General features: G+C 40.5%; 1 protein-coding gene across 10 annotated transcripts in view; it reads left to right on the top strand.

Moving 5' to 3' along the window:
• Positions 1-27,337, top strand: part of LOC125901607 (rho GTPase-activating protein 12-like) — a 60,480-nt gene extending 33,143 nt beyond the window's left edge. The window contains exons 1-18 of one of the 10 annotated variants that reach the window (XM_049597341.1): positions 10,117-10,273; positions 12,330-12,599; positions 14,159-14,365; positions 15,688-15,768; positions 16,526-16,654; positions 16,895-16,957; positions 17,467-17,541; positions 18,272-18,333; positions 19,807-19,888; positions 21,296-21,397; positions 21,635-21,733; positions 22,502-22,604; positions 22,944-23,063; positions 23,644-23,742; positions 23,973-24,050; positions 24,185-24,319; positions 24,901-25,006; positions 25,860-27,337. In XM_049597341.1, the coding sequence (XP_049453298.1) occupies positions 10,181-10,273; positions 12,330-12,599; positions 14,159-14,365; positions 15,688-15,768; positions 16,526-16,654; positions 16,895-16,957; positions 17,467-17,541; positions 18,272-18,333; positions 19,807-19,888; positions 21,296-21,397; positions 21,635-21,733; positions 22,502-22,604; positions 22,944-23,063; positions 23,644-23,742; positions 23,973-24,050; positions 24,185-24,319; positions 24,901-25,006; positions 25,860-26,034 (2,079 nt within the window). In that variant the 5' untranslated portion in view covers positions 10,117-10,180 and the 3' untranslated portion in view covers positions 26,035-27,337. Of the gene's footprint in view, positions 1-10,116; positions 10,274-12,329; positions 12,600-14,158; positions 14,366-15,687; positions 15,769-16,525; positions 16,655-16,894; positions 16,958-17,466; positions 17,542-18,271; positions 18,334-19,806; positions 19,889-21,295; positions 21,398-21,634; positions 21,734-22,501; positions 22,605-22,943; positions 23,064-23,643; positions 23,743-23,972; positions 24,051-24,184; positions 24,320-24,900; positions 25,007-25,859 lie in introns of those variants that run through there. The other 9 variants (XM_049597333.1, XM_049597331.1, XM_049597338.1 and 6 more) reach the window with 9 other exon arrangements.
• Positions 27,338-27,993: the final 656 nt, after the last annotated feature.

The raw sequence follows: 27,993 nt of genomic DNA, 5'->3' as shown, positions 1-27,993 counted from the left end.
CATTATGTTACAGACACCTTTGTTGCCAGATAATAATTAAATAAGCTACATGCTAACATTAACTTGATAAATTTCACCGGAAATAGTATGCAATTTATGTACTATTGGCTTCATACTAAAAAAAACTCACATAGTAGCATACTAAATAGCATGTTAGTATGGAATTTTCAGATGCAGCCCGACACTGCAGACCACCCAACAGCAGTCCAGAGCACAACAAGCCAAAATCTAAGCACCAAATTGTTGTCAAGCACAATAAACATTGAATTTATTGTGGCAACACTGGTTCTGATTACATCTATACATTTGCATATTAACACATGCACAGGGTGCTGGACACAAAACGGATACAAAAATGTCTCTCGAAGATCTAACGTTACACTTCCAGTTAGATGAGAGCGACTATGAGGCTGGGAAGAACTTAAGTGACAGCGAAAATGATGACGACAAGCTTGTCCACCTGCACAACAGTCTAAAGTCCTTTGAACTCATCTACTACAACAATGCAGTGATGGACATGCAGATAGGAGAGCTAAGGATTTAGCCATCAAGCCCAATTCAGATCTCCAAGTTAGTGGAAGCAAGCGTCTTAAAACTTTTTTTCCAGCAGTACAAGGAGGATGAAGCTCGGCCAAGCTTTGACTCTGACAGCGAAGATTCAGGGTTAAGTTTGATCTTTGAATACATATGGATCTACCTGAGCAGTATTCTGAATTTTGTTCAGCTGCATGAAGAAGTCCTCAGCACATCTTCCTCCAGTTCGTCTGATCACTCAGGTGATGCAGACAGAGATATGTCGAATACAGGCGATACGAACTATTTACAGGACGGAGTTGCAGAGGGCCAGCTGTGAATCTGTAAAAAACCTAATAAACAACTGCATTGTTAGTCAAGGATTTCACATTTCTAACATCCAATGCTGTTGTACTCTTGTTTCAGAAGTGCTACAGTGGTTTCTTTCTCGGAATCCTTCGCCTATCTGTCCATCTGAATAAAACCCTGCAGTGCTGCATTGATGCAGGTTTAGCTTAACTCATCAGAGTAGTTTAAAAGACGTTAGAATCAAAAATGTATTTGAGTGTAATCAAAATCAATAGTATGTTTAAAATAGAAATCTTTCTAGCCACAGCTAAATATTTAACTGCAGTTACTTTGTTGAGATATACAGTGTACTGACTGGAGCAGAAAAATAATCGCATTGTGAGTAGACTCCAGGCTGTGTGTTCCCACTTGTGTTCTCTAATGTGCTGCTGAATTGGAAATGAACTGCATGTGCCCTGTCTGCCACAGAGGGATTACAACACACAGACACATACGCAGCCATCTGTCTTACCACTATCAAATCAGAGGTCTGGTTTGTCAAATTAGGCAGACAAAGGTTAAACGGCATCTGACAATAAGTTAAATGCCTTTGTCACTCGCTTCAGATGTGTAGCTGAGGTCAGACTGTGCTATGGGAGACTGACCTCTTCACTTGAGAGGTCAGGCGGTGGTTATACTGGTGCAGCATGGTGATGCACAGTGTTCCAGTACAGAGTAAAAGTCTGAGGGAAAGGAGTGTACAGGTGCACCAGGCTGCAGGCGTTCTCTTTTCACTCTCTCTTCTGCACTGTAACCCACAGTTTCCCATTTTATATTTAGTGGGAAACATTAGGCATGCTGTATGGGCTGTTGTGTTGACATCTGCTGCTGCGGACAGTGAGGAGTAAATATTGTTGTGGTTGTAAAGTCTCTCACCCCTTTCTGCTCGCTTTGTCTGTGACATTTTCTTACTCGTCATTTTGCCCATGAAAATATATCCTGACAGGAATACATTCAAAAGTTAGAAAAGATGCATGTTTTCAAAAGCAGGCCAATACTTGCAGAGGGATGGTATGCCATTACTGAAAGTTATATATAAATCACCACACAGTCCCTGTTGAGCAACTTTTTTTAGTGCTTTGTATCTACTCATATTCTCTCTTAACAGGTTGTATATGTCAGTGACCCTTGAGCAGCTCAACTAAAGAGATATTTTTGTAGAGATAATAAATCCCCCCCCCCCCAAATTTTACCCATACTTGCTTCTTATTGCACCAATAATTAATTTGTCAGAACCGGACATGGATGTCAGTTTTTGCCCTGCTTACATAGTTACTGCTGTTTTGGTTTTCTAGGTCATCTTGCTGGCTCAAACTCACTGAAGAGCAGCTGTACATTAGTGGGGTTTGTGACCAGAATGTCAGTGGTTCAAATCCCCAGACCGGCTGGGATAAATCTGGTCGGAAAGTAAATGAAAACTGCATTAAACAAAGAGCTGTACTAATGAAGTTTCTCAGCAGCAAACGGTAGAAAACAGTTCTTCTTTTATGCCTTCATGAATATGAAACAGGGCACTGCTGAAGAAGAATTTGTGTAACTTCCCAAGTTAAATAAACACAGTTTGAATAAAGACACACATTAAATTGGGTCTTTCTGCCCAGGACTTTCATAAAGTTCTCAATTTAATACCTGTGGTGTGGCACAGGATAAACAGATTCAGATAACCGGTGCACAGGTCTCCAGGAGGAGGCTGAGACTGAGCCTGGCATTAACTGAGGAGCAGGAGTTCCTATCTTCCTCCTCCTCCTCAGCTCTGTTGGTTCAACAGAGCCGGATTGAGATAACAGGCGTCAGGATGTAAACCTCTGTCAGTGGTGATTTAGATACTGTCTGAAAGGCTGTTGTGATGTGGTCGGCCATTTAATTCCAAGAGATACAGCCAAATCGGCAGCAGATAGGCTAATCCCTGCTGAGTTTGAGGCTTTTCTTTTGTGAAAGTGAGAAAGTTATCTTTCTAATTTGGATTATTCTGTTGTTGAAACTTGTACTGAAGGATTTCAGTCTTCTGTTTTTGGCTTTTGAAAACTTGTTCTTCTTTTAGCCAGTGACAAAATGACACTTTAAGGATGCATTTTCTACATAGCAACAGGGCTTAATATTTCTGCATTGGATGATAACATTAAATCCCCCAGAGAGCCCAAATCGGAGTCAAACGCTACACACAGCATCTTTCCAAGTCACCTAACATTGCATCATTTGTTCTGAGCAGTGACCTCACCTGTCCCCCTGCTACCCTCTTACATAATCACCTACACACACACACACACACACACACACACACACACACACACACACAGGCATATATATTTTTATACATATATACACGCCAGCTGTCCTTAGTGGATCACTCCAAACTCCAGCCAACCACCACGCTAGTTGAATTAACGTCATTAGCCGGGACCAGTCAGGTAGATGGAATTAGAGGATTAATCATTCTGTGGAAGCTGTCAGCTGCCTCGCTGCTCTGCGTTCCCTCGAGCTGGTTCTACTGTGCGGCCTCAAAAAGCAAAGTCACTACAGCACTGATCATATGTTTAAAGCTGAGTCAACTCTGAGAATGTTACACAGCCATTTTTAGACTACTAAGAAAGTCTTTATCACTATGAGAAAAGTGTTAAGCCTAGTGAGGGGAAGTATGTCTCTGAGCAACACTGAGCTCCTTCCCACTCACTTGTTTTAAATCTCTATGGTTAAAAATGTCAGTAAGGTGTCTGAAAACCAAGCGTCTTTCTGTAAAATTAGATTCTCTGCACAAAAAGAGTGACTATGGCTTTAGGCATCATGCCCTGGCCTGCAGGGAACACCCCTCTTCCCCCTGTGGAGAAGACAGCAGCAACCAGACAGCTGCTTTTCAAGACAGACATATGCTCATACATTTTACAGAAGAGAAAAACACATGCTAACATCTGGAAGAGTTAATTTCCTCCTCCATTTGGGCAGTGCCAACTCTAATCACTTTTCACTCTCTGTGTCACACATTCCAGTCCAGTGTGTAAAGTCCTCACAGAGAATCATACACTGGAGAAGATGTGACGTACTGCTTTGAAATCAAGGAGGTGAACAGGAAATTCTAATTTTGCACCACATGGTTTTTGGTTTATTACTAAGAGGAATCAGACCAACTTTTCCCCTGCCTGAGTAAATTCAGCCCTGAGTTGAACCTGGCTCAGCTCCTGCCACAGTATAATGTAACACCATCTTGCCAACGCCCGTAGATTTACAGTACTTTGTTACCTTAAAGCCACATTTTTACTGTCTACCTTCCCATCACAGTGAAAGATAAAATAATAGAAACTTCCAGTTGAATCCTCCCTCATAATATTTCATAAACCTTCAAACTATTGGGTTTATTTTTCTTCCTGGATTGTACTTCATTGTCTCAATGTCTGATACAGCATGCCTTCCTCCACATGGCGTTGCTTTGTTTTTCAACCCAAGGCTGTTTTCAGTCTGAACACCTGCTAAAACACACACAGCTCCATCATGGGTCACTGTTGTAACAGTGGATTTATGAAGTAACGTGGGCTGGTCAGTTAATGTGCTTGTATCTTCAACAAGCTTCTGCTTAGAGAGCAGCTGTTTAAACTACTTAATGTTATTTTTTTTCTCACGTATGTTATTTCTAATCAGATCAAGCTGCGTCACAAGGTGCTATAAATGTTCGACGATAAATCTCAATGAAACATAACCAAATGAACATCTTTGAGCAACTTCTCTGCGTTCCTCCCTGCATCCCTCCCTTCGTTGCTTTCTCTCCCCCTCCTGCTGTGTCTTACATTTGACCTATTTGCAGCTCGTGTAGAGACACGAGTAGATCAGAGATAGATTCAGAACAAGACCAGGATTCCTCTGTGGACCTACTTCTCTGACAGACTTCAGTGATGTTACACTCAGGGAAGATTATGTAAAAGAGGGCACCGTACATTACTTCTCTCTGATCTGTTACTGTGTAGATCCTTAAAGAACAAAGAAACTGTTTTCTTTTGTTCCTTTTCACTCCAAACAGATTTTATGCACATGTCACAAAATATCACAAAGGAGGCAAAACTGTACCAGACAACTTGTCGGCCTATAACGTTAAATTACCTGAATGCATCTGGTGTCAATCACAGGCAAGTTGGTGCATCTGATAATATGGACTCTGGCCAATTTTAGACACCAGTCAACTTAGAACTGAAACAGTGAGATGATAATTGATACCCTGGAAGGACAGAAAATAAACTGACATTAGTTTTGATAATGGAATATATTGCTAGTAGTCTATTAAGCACAAAGGACAGCTTCTCAAATGTGAAGACTTGTTGCTTTTCTGTGCTTTCTATTATCGTTAATCAACTATTTGGTGAGTTTTGTCTGTTGTTTGTGTCAGAGCTTATGAGCATTTAAAAAAAAAGTTAGAAACCTTTTTACTGTAAACTAAATGATGATTAACTAATAGGTTAATTAATCATAAATACGGTTAGTTGCGGCTGTAGCTGGATTTTTGTGTAATTAATTGTCATTTAATTGTCAGTGTAATGATCCAGTATTCATTCGACTATAGTTTATATGTTGTAAATGTTACAGCTAGGTTGTGTAACATTTGTTTTGTTGAAACTGAATTATTATAACCTGCACAAAACAGTTATTAGTCACAATCTGATGTTAATGATAGCTGCTTCTTTGTCAAATAAAAAGATTAACCGGTATCAGGATCCAGGACAAATCGAAAAGGCTTTTTCTTATCTATGCAATATTGGTAGCCTATATATCTAATGTAAGTCCTTTTTTTTCAAATTGAAATGTATCCAGTTGAGACTTTTCTGAATCACAATTTGATTGAAAATCAGTGCCAGTATCCGGCCTATCCAGCCCTAGTTGTAGCCCGAAATCAGTTGTTGTTTTTATTTTCTTTGTGATATTTCATACAACAATTTACTCCTTTCTTACAATATTCAAAAGCACTCTCTCAGTTCCGTATATGGAGACGTGTGAATGAATGAAAATTGTTCCAAAACCACATGGGTTAGTTTCCGCATTTATCTGTATCTGCCTGTGAAGTGTCCTGTGGTCACCGCTTCCTGTCTGAGATTCATGAGGTCACTCGGGGCTCAAACTCACCTCAGGCTATTCACTGTGTTTTGCCTGCATTGCATTGTCTCCTCTTTTCTCCTGTTGAATGTAATTGCTTTGGAGTTGCATAATTGCCTTGGGTGGTGCCAGTGTTTCAAAGCCTTTTTGTGTTGACTTGCAGCGTGTTTGTCCACTGTTTCTTCCCTATTATTCGTTTCAGTCAGATTTCGTGAGATTACCTCAGACCAGACTGAATGAGACACCAGGCCGTAATGGACATAGATTTTTCTAAGTCTGAGGTTCATAAGGGTCTCTAAGGGATATCCTTTTGGGTTAAGCCACTCAGTCTTAATGTTTTATCTTTTTGTGCTCCTGGATGATTATTGGTATATTGGACACTTATTATCATCTGTAACTTTTTCTCTTTCTTTTATGTTCTCAGTGCTCCCCCCTACAACATTGATATGTATCGGAGAAATGAAGACAGATTTAGAAATAAAGATACAGGCCTGGAAACTTGACATATCAAAATAGCAATCAAACAGCTAATAAATTCAAAAACCTTAGAGGCTTTTTGAGTGTGATAACATCTGTGCTGTAATCTCACCCGGAAAGAAAGCTTGGCCATTTTCCAACTCCACTTTGATAAAACCTCTTTTCTTCCGGTTTCGATCAGGCTCCGTCATGCTCTCCTGACTGGTTTCACTGGTCATTTGTCCCACATCAGGCAATTAATGCAGCACCTAGTGCTATTATATTAGTAACTGCTTCCATTGCAAACTGGTATGTGACGTGGGAATGAGGTGGCATTTAACAGAACCATCTGCACAGTCGCATTTTTTTTTTTCAGCTCAGAAAGAAGGATGTGTAATTCATTCAAAATTATTTTTAATAGATATTTGTTACAGTATGAGTCAAAAGGTTGGACTAAATTAAAGTTAGCTATTTGGCTTTCTTAGTGGGGTGTCTGTGTTTCTTGTTGGGATGTATAAGGTGTATGTACAGTAGACTACCTGCCTCAGGAGCACATTTTGTACCTTCTGGGAATGCTGTCCAGATCCTAATCAAAAAGTGACCGACTTTAAGATGAAACTTGTGTCCCACGTGCAAAGGAAAAAGTGTTGCCAGAGAAGGAAATGTTAAGAAACATTTCCTACTCACGTTATGCAATGTATGTCATTTGGTGGCCTCTCATCAAAGAACTGCTGTGCCACTTTGCCCCAGTGAAACTAAACACTGAATGGACGAGGAAGTAGAAAAGAGGTAGGCGTTCTCTCTTTTGCAGGCACGTTTGTACATGTGCTAACTTGCACAAGTTTGTGTATAAGTCAAACTCACGCGCATGCATGATGGCAGCAAGTGTGTGTATGTTTACTAGTGTGTATGTTTTCTGGCCCAGCTCCCTGCAGGTATGTGGCAGAGCAGGTTCATCAGTGTCTAACAGGAAAAGGGGAGGAGGGAGGAGGTGAACATGTGGAGCCCCACCTCCAACTCCTCTGTCACCAGCCAACCCTTTTTCAGACTTCACAAGTTTGTTGTCAGGCTGCCACCTAAAGGACATTGATACCTGCACCTCTGCACAACTGTGACTTTCTCTTTGTGTTTGAAGTGGCCAGAAAAGAGAAGACGTTTTTTTGGTAGTTTGGTATCAGCTAAGGAGTTTTAACATGTTGTCTGCGGAATATATACACAACTTTAGTTTTTTAGAATGCATGTTGGTTATCATACTGTAGTTGTTACTGAGATGATTAGCCGATAAATCAATTGGGTCATCAACTGACCCATTTAAGTTGTTTTTTTCCACAGCAAAACTACAAAGTATTTGCTGCTCCTAAGTAAAGATATTTGGTGCTTTTCTCTGTGTCACATTTTACTTTGGATATCTTCTTGCGTTTGAACCACTGGTCAGAGAAAGGAAGTGATCAGAAGTTAAACCAAAAGACCCAACACCACCGACGCGTCCCCTGAAACCACAACCGAAACAAACAGTGAAAGGACCCAGCTTTGCTCTGCTTTTAGTAAAGCAAGCCAGCAGTTTTACTCTTGAACTTCATGTGAATTGGGACAGCAGCTTTGCATAAAATGAACACGGCGTTCTGAATCTCACACCAGACTAGTCCAAATATAAACTCTGTGATGCTAAAGCATCTGCAGTCATTTCTGTCTAATATTAGCTGCGATGCATTCAGTGCCTGAAGCCTTAGTTTTCTCCCATTTCTCTCTCTCCGTCTCTTCTTCTTCTTCTTCTTCTTCTTCTTCTTCTTCTTCTTCTCCTCTCTGGCTGTGATGTGGTTTATCTCCAACTGAAGAACACTGGACCAGTTGATTATTATTCCACTGCAGAGCTGCAGGCAGCACCGATAAGACTATGCAGGTCTCCTATCTGGAACTGGTAGCGTCACTCTCCATTCCCTCCTATTCTCCACCCATTAACTCCTGCTCTAGCCTGAAATAGGAAATTAGGAGTGAGTGCTGAGCTGCAATCAGAACTGTTATTTGGCTGCTGCAGTGTAGTGTGCTCTCAGTGCTTCTTACTGCAGACTGTACAGTACATGTGTGGTTGCAGACGACTTCTGCCAATTGAGGCTTTCTGATCAGTATTGTAATTAGTCATATCAACTCAGTTTGGGGTCTTAAACAAGTATCTTTTCTCCACACAATCAGATTTTGTGATCATTCTAATTTATAAAATGACAGAAAATAGAAAGAAACATGTCTTACAACTCCCCAAAGCCCAAAGTGCTGTCTTGAAATAGCTTGTATTGTTCGACCAACAGTCCCAAACCCAAAATACGTCATTTGTCATGATATAACAAAGAGAAAAAACAGATAATGTTTAACCTTTTTGTTTGATAAATTACTTTAACAGTTCATCCATTTTCAAAAGGGTTTGTCATGTCAGGGATTTATGAAGCTTGATCTTCAGTTTTCAGTGAATATTAGCATTAGCATGCAGCTACAGCATCATTTTTAGATCATTGATTGGATTTTATTTTTACTGAGATACTCCTTGGAAGTTGTATTCTCCTTGTTCTCTTTATATTTTCACATTTATACTTGGGCTTGTACCTCAGACTTTTTATCAAAGCAGTCCATATTTTTTAAAATTCAAGATTAAATCAGGAGAGTTTTATGTCTCTCCAGCTGCTCACCACCTCTCATAACCTAAGCAGAAAAAGATCAAGGCTTTTAATTTCATATCCCTGCTGGACGCCCACAGTAACTCCTGCCACTTCTCGACTCTGAAGTACATGATAACACTTGTACGCCTGGCAACCTCGACTAAAGCGCGGTGTACTTTCAAAGAGAACAGCTCCCTCAATGTTAGAGGTCAACCTCTTAATGTCCCACTGTGGTTCAGTGGTTTTAGAGCTCAGTATTGATTAGGTGGTCAGTCTGTTCACAGCAGATGTCCAGCACCAGCTGCGCAGGAATATACCGCTGCTGTAATTGAGTCAAGAAGACACCCTGTGCATTTTTAATGAGCCAACCTGGCAGTGCAGCCTTTGGTTACATAATGAGTGCTGTTATTTGACATAGCCTGCATTGCTGCTGTCATTGGAGGACATAAGTGCAGTTTTAGTGGTTGTTATGGTCAGGCTTAACATGAACGGAGGCGGTTTCGCAACGTTGTGGCTTATAAATCCATTTCTAAACGTTTCCTCAGTCTGACAATAAGGCTACTTCTTGAAATTGCTGTTAAGGTGCCGTTTGAGGACATGAGACATTTATTTGCCCGCGAAAAACACAATATTCTCCTTGTAGTCTGCTGTATCTAAACCCTTAAACCTTTTTTCTGTGTCATCTTTAACTTTTTCTCCCTTGAATAAAAGCGTGAAAGGGAGCAGATTGCCTAATATTACCGTACATCTGAGCAGCCAAGACTAAATACTGATAACTGATTTTCTGTGATTAACACCCCACAAATCCACTCGATGCTGTTGCAGGTAAATTGGTAAAAATGTTTTCTGTGTAGCTTTGCTGGGGAAACACCTTTAAACATTTTTATGGAAAGTTTATTGAGTTTCTTAACCACTTAAGTGAAGTTTAATTTCAGAACAGCCTTTGGAGGAAAATGTGGTTTTGTGGCCGCCACTGAAGTAGGATACTACCTGACAGGCTTTTTATAACGGTCTATTGACTACCAGACTTCCCCTTTGACAGGTCCATGCACTAAATCACATGTTCACTCAGCGTTATAGAGGAAGACCTCAGAGCAGTGTCACCAGTGAGCAGTACATGCAAGGCAAAATATTAAGCACAGACGATGGCAATTATCCGATTGAGGAGAAGCTTTTTACGAGCTATCTCAATACATGAAGAAGATGATGATGTGTTTACAAGTTGCTCGCCACCAGAGGTAATACTTTATATCTTTTAATTTGAGCATAACTTAACTTTTAAGCTGCACCTTGCTTCACAGTCTACCGTTTTTGCACAACAGCGTTACAGAGCTTTTCTGGTAAAAGATGGCCTTTTTTTTTTTTTTAGGAAGTCTAGTGCTTTGCTTAATGGTTCAATGGTAGAACTTATAAAGAGAGCTTCCCCGTTTTGCCTCCGACTTTTTGTTAAAATTCTTGCTTCTCAGGTCTTCTCAGGTGCAGGGAAACTTTGGTAAATTATGTAATATAGGCTATATATTATACATAATATATGCCCTCTCCACCTTTATTTTGCTGTGCTGTGATACTGTATCGAACAGCACACTTCTCAGTCTTCATTTAGTCCACTGAATATTCGATTCTTCTGGGTACCTCCAGCTGTTTGCTCAGCTCCTGCATATTTCATCCCTATTGATCCCCATGCAATAAAAACATCACAGAGCCGGTGTTAGGAGGCCTCGGGGCCCCGGCATTATTTATGGCTCTCTCCATGCCCTGTCGCTCTGAAGCCAGGCAGTGTCTCTGTAATGCCAGCATGAAATAATCATGACAAGCAGCCCATTGACTGGATCAGTCGCGCGTCAGGGTTTTTGAAGAAGGATGCTCTGTCATTAGAGGCAGCATGCTGGCTGCACTACAACTGTGGAAATGTTGTACTTCCACTGGATACAGGCTGTAACTTTTCAATCAGTAGAGCTGTAATTCATACCCACATTCACCACCTTAACTAACTCTTTGTCAGCCCACGATATTGTCGATGATTTGGTCATCTGACAAAGTGATAGTTACAGTGCGCTCTTCCATCTTAGTAGTAATATCATGATAATTATTTGGTGTGTGGTTGGTCAGGTTTCCAATCCTGATTAACAGGAAAATGTTTGCAGTCTGTAGAGACTTCTTCTGATTAAAATTTAATTCTAAAAAGAGCAATCGAACGTAGCAGTCAATTGATAGAAAGTAAATTTGCAACTATTTTGATAATCAGTTAGTTGTTTGATCCTTTTTTTAAGCGAAAATGCCGAAACATTTGATGGTTCCAGCTTCTCAAATATGATGATGTATTGATTATTCTTATCTTACATTATAATGAACTGAATTTGTTTTTTTTTTTACTGTTAATCAGACAAATTAAGGACCTTGGGCTTCAGAATGTTGTGATTGGGTCTCGAAAAACAGTTAGTAACTTAAATATCAAATCATTCAGCAGATAAATTGGTAATAAAATGAACCATTACTTGCAGAATCAAGAGAACTGTGGTGATTATTTTCTTATTCTGTATGTGAATTTTGTCCCTTATGTATGAATTCTGTTTTTGGGTAAATCAGTTTTATGCAAAGTACATGTTCATGTTATAACGTTCATACATAGCTATCACTTAAGTCTCCCTAAGAAGTTGAAAAAGTAGTAATTGTGTAATTTTTCTGTACAATTTAGTGGATCTGTATTTAATTGAATACTTGTATATCTTTTTTATCCTAAGAATTCTACATTTGGCTTTGTCTGCAGATGAACCTGGACAAACAGTCTTACCAGTGCATGTTGATAGTCAGTTTTACTTCCTTATTTCTACCTGACAGTGGTCACTGCCACTCTCGGTTATATAACAACAGCATTTCCTTCCCCTCTCGTCCTCCCGTCCATTCAATGTTCTGTTTCGCTGTGGTCAACAACATCCATGTCAGCTTTAACTACAGAGAGATATTTCACATTTCAGTCATTTCCTATATTCTCCAATGCCACACAGTGTTCAGCACCAACACTGCAAAGATGAAGTGACTGACTCCATGTGGAGCTCAGTAGGAACATGGCATTAACAGTGTGGGGGTGAAGTGTTTGACGTGCGCTTAGGGGGTGTTTTTAGATAACATTCTCCGCCAGCTTGCATGGGCAGCTGTTGATTTACACTGAAAGCTGTGAATTTCTGACAGCACACTCTGTCGAGGAACTTTTCCCTGTTTATATAACAGACTTAAATGCACTCACAGATGACTCACATTTCCACTCTCTCACACTCTTTCTTTTCTCCCCATCAGACGGTATCTTCGTCAGGCCATGGCCGCTCCGAGTCACCTGTCTACACCAACCTCCAGGAACTGAAGATCACCCAGACCAACCTGCCCCCTTTTCCCTCCGGGTCCCCACTCCATGTGCTGGGCGACTGGGAGACCTACAAGGACCAGAATGGCAGGCACTTCTATTACAACCGTTCCACCCAGGAGAGGACCTGGAAGCCGCCCCGAGCCAGGGACACCAGCACTGGGAGCTCCAGAGGAGAGAGCCACAGCACAGGGGAGAGCGCCGAGGTACGGATCATGTACTGTACAGATGGACGAAACACCCACTTACACAGATTATTGTTATTCATCTTAATGAAGAACTTCCAGTTAGTGCACTCATTGTCCTAAACACTTTTTAAAAGCAGATACCCTCAAAGGAGGGGCGAGAAGCTGTCATCAAAGAGAGAGGGCAAGGGGGGATTATAATGCTACAGATAGTTGTTGGTATAAGGCATAAAAAATAAAGCTACAAAAATGAAAACATTGCTTTTACAGGTGACACACAGATGGCCACATTTCACACCTTTTCTCCATGACAGCAAACACAGATGCAGTCAGTGCAGCTCAGGTGTAAACACTAACAGGGGAGGAAGGAGGAATTTGAGAAATGTGGAGTCGAGAGTTTTTGAAACGCTCTGTCCCCTGTCATTTCACACATGTAAACACCTGGTGAATCACTACAGAAAGCAGGTGTGACTGGGATAAGGTTTATAACAAACACTGCTTTATGGACACCAAGAGTGTAAATTGGCTTTTAACCTCTATGGTGATGTCAGACGTAATTCTTTGATTCAGTTCATTCAGAATCTTTATTTTATTGAAATCAATTGAAAATATTTGCCCTAGCCAAAGAAAATATGACATCAGTGACTGTGTTTGAGTAGATAAAAACATCAGTAAACATCACATAATGCATGTTTTTTAATCTGGTTCATGACTGTTCCTTCTTTTATACTTTCCTTGCCCTAAACTAACTGAAAATTTGCAGTGGTGTCACTCTGAACCCAAACTGGTTCGCACAAGCATAGAAAACAAGAACTTACTCACACACTTGCGCACACATACTCAGTCAAATCATTATCAGTCAGAGACAAATAATAAATAGATTACAAACACAGCAAGCAAGTGCCTCATCACATATTGTGAGTGGCTTGTGTTTAACAATGCAGTACATGCAGAGACAGCAAGGCATCTGCAGAATTGTTCTTCCAGCACTGACAGGTTATTAGTAAAGACAAAAAACATCCTAGAGAGAACATTTTTTGTTCTTTCATACAGGAAGCTTGATTAAACATTGATTCACTAGAATAATTGAAAAACTATGATTTTTTTTAAAAAAACACATGCAGTCTTTTGCGTAGCTGAAATGATTACAGTTTTGACTGATTTGATGAACAAAGAATGAGTATGTGTTTTTCATGAGAAACACTCACACGAACAGGCACACTCTGTCATAGCAGATTAGTCTGAATCATTAGGGAGTCGCCTCTGATTTCGAGTCGTCCTCTGTTTCATTAAATATCTGTACCACACTGCCACCTACAGGCACAAAGCAATCACTGTCACTTTAATTACTCTGTCACACTGCAGCAGTTACCTTCAGATTTACGCTATACTCTCCAAAATCAAGCATGGACATGAGTGATGTTTAGCTCTCTGGTGGGTCTTCTGCTCCTCTGTACTGTATTTAAGTGGTGTTGGGTAGTTCCTGATGATTTACTGGTTCTGGGTGCATGACTGTCTTTTCTCCCCCTGTGACTCCATGGTGAAAGATGCCCTCTGTTCTCTCTTTGCACTGATGGTAGACCACCCCTCTCTCGCTCTCGCCGTCTTTCCTTCCCTTCCTCTCGCTCTCCATCGGGCGACTCCAGCCTCTGTCGTCGGAGGACACCTGCTTCAGTACCTACTCTAGCCAGTCAGACAGTCAGTATGGCTCGCCGCCACGTGGCTGGTCGGAGGAGATGGACGAGCACGGTCACACACTGTACGTCAGCGACTATACTAATGAGAAGGTACAGGCTGCACGGGGCTGATCTGCTGTCTTTTTATTATGGTGATTTCTGGGGATGCATGTGGGAGCTCGTTTTGGGTTGATTTATGGTATATGTCCGCCTACAGTACACAACTCAAATGTTTCCTCCACAACCATGCAGCATGAAAATGTTGATCACTACTAGAGGAAGGATGGAAATATCAAGCTGTTTTCTACAGTTTCCCTCATAACACACTGACGGCCCCTTTCTCTTTATCGAGAAATAGTTGAAATCACACATGCACATCCAAACAATTGATTTATTGTGTAGATTTAAAAAAAAGTGAAGACTTACAGTCCAGGACTTTCCACAGCATTATAGTCTATTTTATGAACAACACTATGATTTAAAGGGACAGTTCACTCCAAATCAAAAACACATATTTTTCCTCTTAGCTGTAGTGCTATTTATTTATGTAGATCGTTTGATGTGAGTAGCTGAATGTTGGATATAATCAGCTGTAGAGATGTCTGCCTTCTCTCACATATAATGGAACTAGATGGCACTCGGCTTGTGGTGCTCAAAAAATACATTTGAAAACTAAACAGCAATGTCTTTTTCCAGAAATCATCACTCAAGATAATCCACAGACCTTGCTGTGAGCAGTTTCATGTAGGAACTATTTTCTTTTCATCACAGTACACCCACCAGCCGTATCATGCATGCATCTACTGCTGGACTAAATGAATCTCACCTTGCACCACCAAGCTGCCTTACATTACAGCTCAGCCGAGGAGGACGTCACGGTAGCTGCGTCCATTATTTTTACACTCTATGGCTGCCATTAGCACGAGCCTCTCTTCCATGAGTAGATGTTTGCTTTCTGCTGCATAGCGATACAGTTAGCGGGTGCACTCAAGTAGAAAGAAAATAGTTCCTACATGAAAGTGCTCACAACAAGGGGTGTGGATTATCTTGAATAACTGGATCTTGATATCTATCAAGACACATTGCTGTTGAGTTTTTCAAATGTGTGTGTTTTTTTTTTGTTTTGTTTTGTTTTTGTTTTGTTTTTTTTGGCGCTTTGAGCACCACAAGCCAAGTGCCATCTAGTTCCATTATATTGGAGATAAGGCAGACATCTCTATTTTAGTCATCCCCAACACTCTGCACCTCACACCAAAATGATCTTCATTAATAAATAGCACTACAGATGAGAGGAGAAATATGTATTTTTGGACTAGGGGTGAACCTTTAAGTTTGTCTGTAGGTTAGTAGTTTAAATGTTCTTGCACAGATGTTTGGGTAACATCAGGAATCACACGAATGAGTCTTGTGTTTCTCCTGTTTGTCATCACCAGTGGTTAAAACACGTTGATGAGCAGGGCAGACCATATTACTACAGTGCAGATGGTTCAAGGTCAGAATGGGAGCTGCCAAAGGTAAGACTATGTAGCAATCCTTTATCAGATGTATACGGTTCAAACTTATATATATGGGTAACACTTAAGTTAGTACTTACTGTATATACCCAAAAATAAAGTGATGTAGCTGTAAAAAGTAGTAAAACTGATGATAACATAGCCCTGCTCAGTTATCAACCTGGCTGTTTTACAAAGTGATGAAAGAGAATCTCCAGTTAGTGCAGCTTAGGATTGTTTTTTTTATTATGGGTTAATCTAAATAATGTGGAAAAATAGGGTCCAGCACAAGTTTCAACCTTTGTTTAAGTTACTCTTTTTATCATATAATCAGCCCCAAACCACAAAGAGACAATTGACAATGATATAAAACGAGATGAGTAAGAGAGACACCTCACATTGTAAATCCTGAAACCTGCAAATGTTTGCCATTCCCAAATTACCAAAATAATTAGTGGATTATCAAAGTGGTCGGCAGTTTTTTGTCCAAAATCAAGCACTGAAATGCAACGTTCTGAAGATGAAGAGCTCGGTCCCTGTACTGGAGATACTATAGTGTGACTTTATGTCTATAATATTTGGCATTATTTCAGTAGGTTGGTTCTAGCCACAGATTTCTGTTTACGGGGATGCTGTGCTTGTATCATAGCTGCTGCTCCACTTTGTGATTAAGATGAATGTTCACTTGTAACTGAGGATACATACTTCTTATATCCAGGTTTGCATGAGATAAAATTAACAGTACATTGATACAGTATGAATCCATGTCCCCTTCCAGTACAACCACTCCCCTCCTCAGCTGCCTGGAGACGCCCCAAAGAGTCGCAGTCTGGACAGGAGACAAGTGGAGCCCATCGTCCTCACCAAGTGGAGACACAGCACTTATGTCCAAGATCCCAACGACAAGGTCTGACACCCAAATCTGCAAACTACTTTAAACACTTTATTTCACTGCTAAATCTCCAGTGAAACTTTCAACAGAAAAGTAAATTTTATAATCTGTTTCTTTGACACCTGACAGTTGTGCTTATGTACGGACTGTACATAATGAGTTTGTTCTGAATGGAGCTGGTATCTGATGTGTTCACTGGTAGGATGCATTATGACATGAGTCCAGAGTTTCAGGTGTAGACTGATTGCTTTTCAGCGGCTGTTAAAAACCAGGCGTTTTCGCTCAGGCTCTGCCCGTCTCCACCCGTACAAACATCAAGTCAGTAGCCTGTCGGGCCGACCAATCAGCGGCTTGTCCCCTAATCCAAGCAGACAATTAGGGTGCATGATAATAATCACACAACAGGAGTAATCATTGCATCCCCATCTTCATGTGAAATTGTTTTCGCCTGATTCCCTGAGTTGATTGAGTTCATTTCAATCATTCCACCAAGAAACTGAACACTCAATCATGAACTTGATGAACTATTTGGCTGCCATGGTACAGAAATGATTTGTCTTCAAAAAAATACTGAAGATGAAGTAGTTTGTAGTAGCAGCATGGGCGCTGTGATAAATACCTGCCTTCACATCTAATTAATAATCCACTTGTGCCTCCTGGACATCACACAGGTACTCGACACACTTTGCAGAATCATAATCTCACTGCTAATTGCCATCACACTCCTTCAGCTGTCTGTGTCCCCTTAACCTCTCATCATCTTCTCATTAACCTTCTGTTGTTAGCCCATGTGACACTGTGTTTTTTCATCCCTGTCTCCTCACTAGGACGCTCCTCTGGGCCCCAAGCCCCCCTCTCCTGACTCTGACTCCTGCCCTTCGTCTCCCAAGCCCCCCACCTCTGTTAGTACTCACCCCTTACATCACATCTTCATCATTCACTAGGCTCTGTCCTGCAGGGTTTAACTCGGCCACTGGTTGTAGGCAGTCACACATGTTGTACCTGACTGCAGGGTTTCTACACAGGTGTGGAAAATCTGAAATAAATAGAGCAAAGGATTTTGTATCAGTATTACAATGAGCTTTGTCATCTGATCTCACATAGTCTGATTTATTACACCTTTATACAGCAGGAATAAAGTTGCAGTAAGAGAGTGAGCCTGTGTAGAATCCCTGTTAATAAGCAGTGCTGATGGTTAACGTTTCCAAAGTCGTAATAAGTTGTTGGGTTATTTGGGTGCAGTGGTTGCCCAAGAAATTCCCCTGTGTGTTAAAGTGTCAATCCAAAGATCACCAGCTAAATGCTGGACAAGTAGTTTTGATAAGAATTCATGGTTTTAATTTTTAATTTTAACTTTCTTTGTATTTATTTTAATGTGATGTCACTGTCTTGTGTTTAGTCACTTGTTTTTCTTGAGTTGGAATAATGTTTTTCCTTCAGACTGAATGCTGTGATTGTTCTGGTGGCGGGGTATTTTGTGGTGGTGGTGGTGGTGGTGTTATACAAAGGAGTGACACATTGTTATTGTTTACCGATATTTAGTTTTGACAGCAGCTTTCTGTGCTGTCATCCTGCTGAGGTTCTTAATCAGAGTGATTGATGTGTGTGTAACCTGCTTTTTTTTCTCTCAAGCCATCTGAAAAGTGCGGCATTCTGAATGTGACAAAGATCACGGAAAATGGCAAGAAAGTAAGGTGAGTAGTACGGACTAAAAGTAGGCAAGTGTTGATATTATACTGTATGATGCAGTTAGTCTTAAAGGTACGCTGTGAAGATTTTGACCTCCAGTAGCGCTTCTCCACAGGGTAACTTACAGCTGAATTTATTTGTCTAGTACTGCTTATGTGTCACCATTTATGTTCCAATAGAGCGCTGGAGGAATGAGTCGTAAAACCCGGAAATTCGTTAGATGCCTAAAATAATGTGTGGTTAACACAAGCTTAAGATAGTTTCACGTTTTCTTCTACGGCATATAATACATTAGTAAAAATCCCACTTTTAAATTTTGAAGCTTGTCTTAAAAAAAGATGGTTGCTAACAAGCGGCTAAATGTGACTACAAAGCATCGTCGCACTGAACACTGCTTTAAAGCCTCGTTGTAGTGGTGATGTTAAAGTCATGCGACCGAGGTGTTGTTCATTCATAGCCTAATGTTAGCTTTGTACTTCTGGTGATTACATTTATATTTCAAAAATTATAAAAGTGCCACAGAGCTCATTCTCTTCAGTAATCCAATTAGAGGTTTTTGTCAAGGGAACCAGGGTGACACGAATTTCTGTGTTGGCTTACAAAAAAAAACATCATCCCTGCAACACTCTATTATAATAATAATAGAATTTTTTTATATATAAAAATAAAAGCATCATTGCTATGTGTTTGGCCAACCTTGTTCCATGAATGTGAGGAGTGTGTATTTTAGCTAGAAGGATAAGAGTTATTCTCCTACTGTTCCTTTGCTGAACAGGTCTGGGTATCTTTTTGAAAATTTCAGCACCTATATCAGTATAATACCTCAGTTTCAGTGCCAATGCCAAATTAACATTTTTGGGATATCTCCTGTTAGAAATATAAAACAGTTTTGTACAAACCCTTTTTTTCCCCCTATTTGATAAAATAAGACAAAATTATCAAATGCGTCAGTATGATATTTTGTCCTAATACAAAACAGTTTTAGAAAACTGCCCGACTAAATGATTAAAATTAGGAAACATCTTATCACTAAGAAAGTTTTTTTATACTTAATAGCATTAATATTTGGACACATAGCAATCACTATCTGAAAATAATTGAGGTTTGATATTTACAAGTAATGCTGGATAGTGGGAAGGTCTGGAGAGACCTCAGAGATTTGGTCCAAAGTGTACTGAAACACAGACTTGAGGCAACAAACTTTATTAGAGGACTAATGTTTCGACACTAGGTGCATCTTCATCAGAGTGCTTAAAAGCATTAGTCCTCTTCTATAGTTTGTTACTTCAAGTCTGTGAGCTCTGGTACACTTTGGACTAAATCTCTGGCATTTCTAAAAGGTTAATCTACTCTAATAGCCTGGTAGTCCTTTTGAGGTGGTTGAAGCATGTTAAACCTCTTCCTCATGTAGTGGGATGGTCTTTGCAGTTTTAAATTTACTGAGTACTGTGACAGTGTTTGTGAACTGTGTGTTGCAGGAAAAACTGGACTTCTTCCTGGACAGTGCTCCAAGGATCCACGTTGCTATTTGCCAAAGGCCAAGGAGGCGGGACCAGCTGGGTTAGTGACAGGAACCTTTTACTTTTTTCACAACAACACAGCAAGATCCTCTGTAGACAGAAGTATGAAGAAATAGTCGCTGTTCATTCACATGATGAGATGTAAAGCTTTGCCTTTATAGCGCTGCAGGGTTCAGTTATAATGCCCACAGGGCCTAAAAGTTTATTTTCCTCACTGGTTTGTCAGGTTACTGGACGGGAGATGGGGTTGAATTTTCTCTCTTCTAGATGTTTCCTTTTCCTTCTCTTTCCATGCCTTTATCTCTTTACCTTTGGCTTCACCCCCCCTCCCCATCTTCCTTGTCTTCATCCCCCTCAATGCAGCCATACTACCACAGTGACTCCTTCCCTGAATTTCTCCTGTCACTGTTGAGTAACTGGAAGCCGTCCGCTAAGAAACGTCCTGCCGTCTCCTTTGGCTGCTCTGGGCTTGACAGAGCCTCCTCTGTATGTGCTTCCTCCTTCCTTTTGTGTGCTTCTGTCTCTGTCTCCTCCTCTGCATGCCACCTCCCTCCTTTCTGTCATGACCCCAACCCCTCTGTGTGTTATTAGTCACTGGCATGGGGCGAAGATTAGGGACAGTATTACTGCGTCAGTGTTTGCTCGATCGTTTGACTCTGTGACTTGACTTGACTTGACTTTAAATAGACACATTTATTATACATTATAGGCCTCAAAGGGCAGGATGGAGTTTGTGAGGTTAAATCAGAGATGTTTTCTTTGAAATGTAGAAGTTGTAAAGTTCATGGAGATCTGTGGAGGATTATGTTCAGCTTTTAGTTGTGTGTGATGGACCCATTTGCTTATCTGAAAGTTAAAGTTTTTGCAAAGTTTTCTCTGCAGTTAATGAGCTCTCAGGGTAAAAGAAATGGTAATGAAGTTTGATTGTGTCATTAGGTCATTTTCCCTGATCTTGAGAATTTAAATCCAGCATGCAAATGCATCAAATAATATATCCCTTACTTTAACTCCAAATCCGAAGATACAATATAGAAAATGTGCATGTCTTTAAGTTAGCTTTGATGATTACATTTTCAGAAGTTTCTTTGGTGTGGCAGTTGTCAGTCAAACAGCAGCGCTCCACAACAACAAAACCAGCAATCAATAATCACTCACAAAATGGAAGTGGCACAAATAACATGACAATGATTTGTTTAATCGAGCTCAGCTGCTAAATAGCTGCACAGGAAGGTGTAGCTTTAATTTGGCAGAAGATCTGATCAGAAAAGTGAATCCACACTTTGTTTCATATCTGTGTACGTGTTCTTTATTATCAAAGAAGCATTTATTTTTCTCATCTACACAGATTGTTGCATGTTTGAACGGTCAAGAGTGAAGAAGTAGACATAAACAGGCCCTTCCACATGTTAATCTGCCCTCCTTTGACTCTTGTTCTTTCTCTGTCTAGTTTGGAGGCGGTCAGTCCAAACCAGAGTTCACTGTGGATCTGAGGGGCGGCTCGGTGGAATGGGCTTCCAAGGACAAGTCCAGCAAGAAGAACGTTATAGAGGTGGGGAGGAGTTCCTGGATATCTTCCTTGATTTGATGATCTATATGTGTTTCTTGTATGATTAAAGAAGGCACCGAAGAGTCTTGAATACTAACAAAAAATCCTTCAGATGTAGTATCATGAGTTTGTTACTGAAAGCTAACATGAGAAAACAAACTATGAAGATGGTTTAAAAATAATAAATCAGAGTGTATGTGATGATCTGTATTGATAACTTTGTGCCTCTCCTGGTTGTAGGTGAAGACTCGACAGGGCACGGAGCTACTGATCCAGTCAGAAAACGACGGCCTTGTCAGCGACTGGTACCGAGCGCTGCAGGACACCATCAGCACTCATGTGAGGACCCGACACCTTCACCCAGTCCCAAAACATCTGCCTCCTGCCAGTGTTGCCAGATTAGACAAAAAGCAGCCCAAATTATCACAACCTGCCCAAAACAGTTTTTCATCCACCCAGTTAAATAGAATAGTAGCCAGACTTGATGGAAAATTACCCAATCTGGCAACACTTGTCTCTGTTTGCACTTAGTGTAAAGATTAGTTTAGAAACATAATTGTCCACAATTAGAGGATTTGTTGTTCAGCTTAAAATAATGCAATCAGTAAAGAGCGTCCAAAGATGGTTCACTTTTATTTCAGATTTCCGTTAACCCTGCAGTATCATCAGTTGAGCAGCAGCTACTCTTTTTAATTGCAGGTTGCAAACTAACATAAGCAGTAGTGTGATAAACACAGTACAAGTGTTTGGTGTTTGCAGGTCAATTAATCAATAGTTATGTTTATTTTCCCCAAAATGCAACACACCCTGCTAAAACACTCAAGAGTAACACTAAATATTCATGGACAACCACTCAACTCACTTTGAAAATTGAGACTGAAATATAACAGAATTAAAATTGGAAAAACTGTATATATTTGACAGTTGTTTCTGAAATAACCCTGGAGGTGGAGATGGCATTGTTTTCAGGTCAACTCACTTAATAATCGACAGATAAAATTTGCTGTTTTCCTGCTCTGAGTCCAAAGGTGCAGCAGATAAAAAATTTTATAACCTGTATCTTACTGTATATCTGTGTGTGTTTGTGGGTGTGTGTGTGTGTCTTAGGCCTGGGAATCTGATGAGGCCATTGAGGAGGACATGCCGGAGTCGCCTGGTGTGGAGAAACATGACAAGGAGAAAGAACACAGAGACTCAAAGAAAGGCCGAGGTCTGTGCACTATGTTGAACAGATAAATGAACACATACAGTGGTGGTGGTATTTGAAAAGTAAAGTACTACATAAACATTTCTGTGAAACAAAAAAATGAGAGTTTTCACAGTTTAATTAATTGGTAAAGAAGCAAATATGTTAACAGGGTTAAAAGGATGCATACTGTCCATTATACAAGACTGAAAATGAAATCGTCATTTGTCATGTGCCCTACCTGCACTATAAAACAGCTGCATATCAGTTTCATTTCCTCCAAACACTGAGTGCCCGTCATGTCGATCAGTGTGTTGAGACGAGCGGTGGACAACGCTGTCCTGTCCCATTTCTCCTCTGCAGTCATGAAGCCCTCCGCCAGCATGGATGCCTCGGACAACAAGAAGACCAGACACAAGCTGAAGAAGTTCCTGACCCGCCGTCCCACCCTGCAGGCCGTCAGAGACAAGGGATACATCAAAGGTATCAGAGGGCAATGAGTTCCCCTTAGAACCACAGACGTTTTCTCATATTTGTAAAAAAAAAAAAAAAAAGGCTCAGTTCTCCTGCATTTCTTATAGTTCCTGAGATATTATGGAATTAAAAAAGTCATTATAGGCAGCAAAAAGTTTGATTAATTTCTTTTGTGAAATCAATAAATGTCAAGTTTTGCTATCAGATTACCTTAATGAAATATAGAACTATTGTAGGTCGATGCTGTACATTTGCTGCTGGTTTTTAACCACAGGTTTAAGAGCTTCTTAACATAAATCCATCTGCGCTAACCTTAATTATATCTTGTTTTTATATTACATATCATCCAATGAGCCAGTTTGCTCACAGGAATCAGGAAAAGTTCTTGTTCTATAGTTCAGTAATAAAAGTTTGTTTCACGATGTGTTCAGCCTACATGACATTAAAGAGCCCACAGAAAGAAAACTGTCCTTTTATCTCTAATATAAAGTAATAAGGCACAAGGAGGTGTCGATGAAACTCACGCTGCAACAAAACATGGACTTTGGACACTTTTATGACCGTGGTTTTTATCTCCCCGTGTCTTCAGATCAGGTGTTCGGCTGCAGTCTGTCCAGTTTGTGTCACCGGGAGGGCGGCACTGTACCGATCTTTGTCAAGATGTGCATTGACCACGTGGAGAATAATGGTGGGTTCATATGTGTCACGGCACCCGTTTTAGAAGGGAATGATAGTTAATGTAGCTGCAGTAAAAGAAGGGTGGGGTTACTGCCTTGAGATAACACAGGTCATGTCATATAGGGCGGGTGTGGACTGTTATGATTCTCCTCTTTTGCTTGACGCAAAGAAACAAACCATAAGAATAATCTGCAGATATGACTGAACTAATTAATGTTTTCCTCCCATGATCCCCTGCAGGTCTGTGCATAGACGGGCTGTACAGAGTTAGTGGCAACCTGGCTATCATACAAAAACTACGCTTTGCTGTCAATCATGGTAAGCTACTGCTTTCTGGAAACACATAGAGAACAATGTGGAAATATTCTCATTTGTATTTCTGCAGTGTTTTTTTTTCTTTTGGTCACATAGGACTTTGTAAGTATCTGTGGACATGTTTTGTGTGTGTCCAGATGAGAAGGTGAACCTGGCAGACGCAAAGTGGGAGGACATCCATGTGACCACTGGAGCTTTAAAGATGTATTTCAGAGAGCTGCCGGAGCCTCTCTTCTCTTACGCTCTCTTCCATGACTTTGTCAGCGCCATCAGTATGTGACACACACAGCTGTACCACACATGTATCTATTTATTCATGCATTAACTCACACTCTAAAGTGAATGTATTGTCTGTATTTTTGAAATGTAGCCTGCATACACAGACAGTCTGGACTCAATAGATTTCACAATGGTTTTAGCCACCATTTTGCCAACATTCTCATTGTCATGAATCTCAGATAAATAAGCATTTTTCCAGGAGTTCCTTACCGAGAGATTTTTGTTACAGATTTTGTTACTCACTTGGAGAATTTAAATTGAATGCATTGATATTTTCTGATTGTGAAACATTTGATTTGAGCTTTTATTCTTTTTTACTGTCCACTTGGGAATTAAAATCAAATTACTGAGTTTGGAAACCTAACAGAAACTTGCATGGACCTCTTAAGCCCCCAAACCCCACACAGAAAACCATTCACATAGTGATTAGGGGCCATAAACCGCTAGCATCAAGGTGCACTCTATCCTACATTGCATCAGTGACACAGTATGAAATAAGAATGCATGTTGTTTTCTGATGAATCCAGATTGTTCACATCAGACTTTGATGAATGTTGTGTTTTCTCCGCTGCAGAGATTCCAGACTACAAACAGCGAGTTCAGTCCATCAAAGATCTGGTCAGACAGCTGCCCAGACCTAACCACGACACCATGCAGGCTCTCTTCAAACACCTCAGGAAGTAAGAAAAACACTGTCTTTTACTGATTTATTTTTCCCTATTTAAACAACAAAACAACAATGAGTAGGCACCATTCTCTACACACATACAACAATGTATATAGAGATTTAGGGCTGCAGCACTTGACAGAAGATTATTTTAATTGTTTATTCATTTTTTTTTTTGTCTACAATATGACAGGAAACAGTGAAAAATGTCCCTTTTATTTACCAGAGTCCAAAGTGACATCTGCAAATGTAGGAATACTTAAAATATTCAATTTTCAAAGATATGTATGGAGAAAAGCAACAAATTCTCCTAACTGAAGCAGGAACCAGACAATGTTCGGTAGTTTTACTTTACTCCAATTATCCAGTGATTATTCTCTGATGACAGATCGGTCAATTGACAAATTATTTGACCACTGTAGAGATGGTTTTTCCAGTACATTTACTTACTTACATTTACTTGAATGGTATTTTGAGCTACTTTACTTTAGTATTTCTATTTCCTGCTACTTTGTCATCCCGAAATCGTGGATACTCTTTTGTGCCATCTAGTGGTAGTAAGAGCGCAATACACTAACCCATGTAAAAACAAGATGGCAGCCATCTCTGCCAAGTCAGTCTGCAGCCGATCCCAACGCAAAAGTAGACAAGGTCTAAACCCTGATCAAATTTAATTGTTGAAACATGTTTATTTGTGATAAATAATGTACATAGTTTGATATGGCAACAAATTTGACCAACAGCAACAAGCTAAGACACTGTAGACATTAGGACTTTATTATCGTCTTGGTTGAGGACATTGGGACTTGATTATTCCTTTAGAGTGTTTATATTTGACACTGTCTTACTCTCCCTTGTTCCTCCAGGGTGATCGACTACGGTGAGGAAAACCGTATGACCACCCAGAGCGTAGCCATCGTGTTCGGCCCCACGCTGCTGCGGCCTGAAACCGAGACCTGGAACATCGCGGTCCACATGGTCTACCAGAACCAGATAGTGGAACTGATACTGCTGGAGTACGAGAACATTTTCGGCAGGTAGAAAGAGACGCTGGAGGATGAGCCTCTTTTGTGTTTTTTTCTCTCTTCCACTCCCAATGCAGAGCTCCTCCTAACCCAGCGAGGCCCTGCCATAATCACCCCAGCCTGGCTTGGCTTAGCTTGGCTTGGTCCAGCCTGGGCCCGGGCAGCTTCTCTTCATCTTAAACCAAACTGCGGTCACTGGCTTCTACACTCGTACAACCTCCAGACCAAAGCCACGCAAACATGTCATGAACCAACGCATAGATGTAACTAACTAGCGACCAAAAAAAAGTTTAGACTCTCTGCACTTTTCAGTATCTCTTTTTCTCCTGCAGCTGCATTTGTGCCACTTTACTGCAAAGGTGATGTGCTCCTGTCCCGACACTGGATTCCTAAAACTAATGCAGGGGCCAAACAAGCCTCTACTACTGCACAGACTGGCTGAGACCAAAGCAGAGGAATGGGCCTCAGTAGCTTCTGAATAAAGAGGAGGCATCAGTATTGGAGGCTGGAGAATGTACTGTACTGTATATCCTATGACCTGTATAGACTCATCACTCCTGTATGAACCACACTGGGGAACTAACAGAAGAAACCAAACTGCTGTGCTTGGCTTTAGACATTTAGACACCAAGAGAGGAAAGAAGGAGAAGAAGGGATGATATGGAGGTCTTTTATTTAGGAAATATATGTTGTTTAAGAACATCTTCTCCCATTCACTTTCCTTATATTTTAAATGTTTTGATCCCCTTTCTACCTCTTTCCATCTCTCTCTAAATCTGGCTTTCCTACCTTTTCCCCTAATGAAATACTGGACCGGGGTCCTCTGAACACATTAGAGGTTGTCACTCTGTAATATATCTGCACTCCACCTCCTCCATTTGGCTTTAAGAACAAATCATCTTGCAGCAGTCAGAGCTTGAAAAAGAAACAAATGGTACTCAGCTGTATCTTTCCTCGACTCATGGATATCAGATCTTAAGGCAAACAGCCTTTGAACATGTCTCCACTGATAAATCTGTACAGTGTTCATGTGTGTGCATGTGAATGAGGGTGGGGTGGATGGATGAATGGATTTAACGGCAGTATATTGTACAAATAGTAAATATAAATATGTATGCCTGGAATGTTAAAAATATGAATCGAGGGAGAAATCACTATTTTGTGATGGTTGTGTAACCAACAGATGTGAATAAAGTTGTGAACAGGGGATGTGGAGGTTTACCTGTGTGTCAGGTGAACGTAGTAGTTGTCGAATGTAACTGTGGAGAGTAACTGTTGGCTTCATCAAACTGGAATAAAGACCTCTAATAAGAAATGTTTCCAAAGGAGATATTCTTCATGCTGTTTTTACTCTTGTTTTTTAACCTTTTTAGGAGCTATGTGTAAGAAATCTAAAGCAAATAGTTGTAAAATCCTTGTAAAAGGAATAATGTTCATATAACATACTGATCTCACCGACAACAGTAGTACAGCCAGAATATTCGCATTTAAAAAAAAAAAATTTTACGGTCGCAAATCATGTTTATGTTTTGAATTTGTGTTTTGGCCTGTTGCGCCACCCACCGCCGTCTATCAGTCATGCAGTCAGTAGAGTCTCAGCATCAGTTACAGTTACGACCATAGACATGTATGCATAGACGCCGCATCGAGTGCCTGAGCGCGTCCTCACCGGCCACCATTTTGGATGGGTCTCGCTTCGCCTCCACAGGGCATTCACTTCTATTGAGGAAAGATCTGTATGCACAAGTAAAATAGAATAACACTGAATTTTCAACTGATTTTCACGCGGTTTGGTTTGTTACAAACGGCACACGTGTAGTTATGATACAGGATGCGTTCGTACATTAAAAATGCAGGATTTCATGCTTTAATACTTCCTGCAGATAGCAACAGCATGTTATTTAGGTCACAACACAGTTCTTTTATTCACCTCAACCCCAGAGTGCGATGGATATATATATACACAGTACAGGCC

Source organism: Epinephelus fuscoguttatus, linkage group LG15, assembly GCF_011397635.1.
Source record: "Epinephelus fuscoguttatus linkage group LG15, E.fuscoguttatus.final_Chr_v1".
Lineage (NCBI taxonomy): Eukaryota > Metazoa > Chordata > Actinopteri > Perciformes > Serranidae > Epinephelus > Epinephelus fuscoguttatus.
Note: the sequence above shows the minus strand (reverse complement) of the source record. Positions and strands in the feature narration are given on the sequence as shown.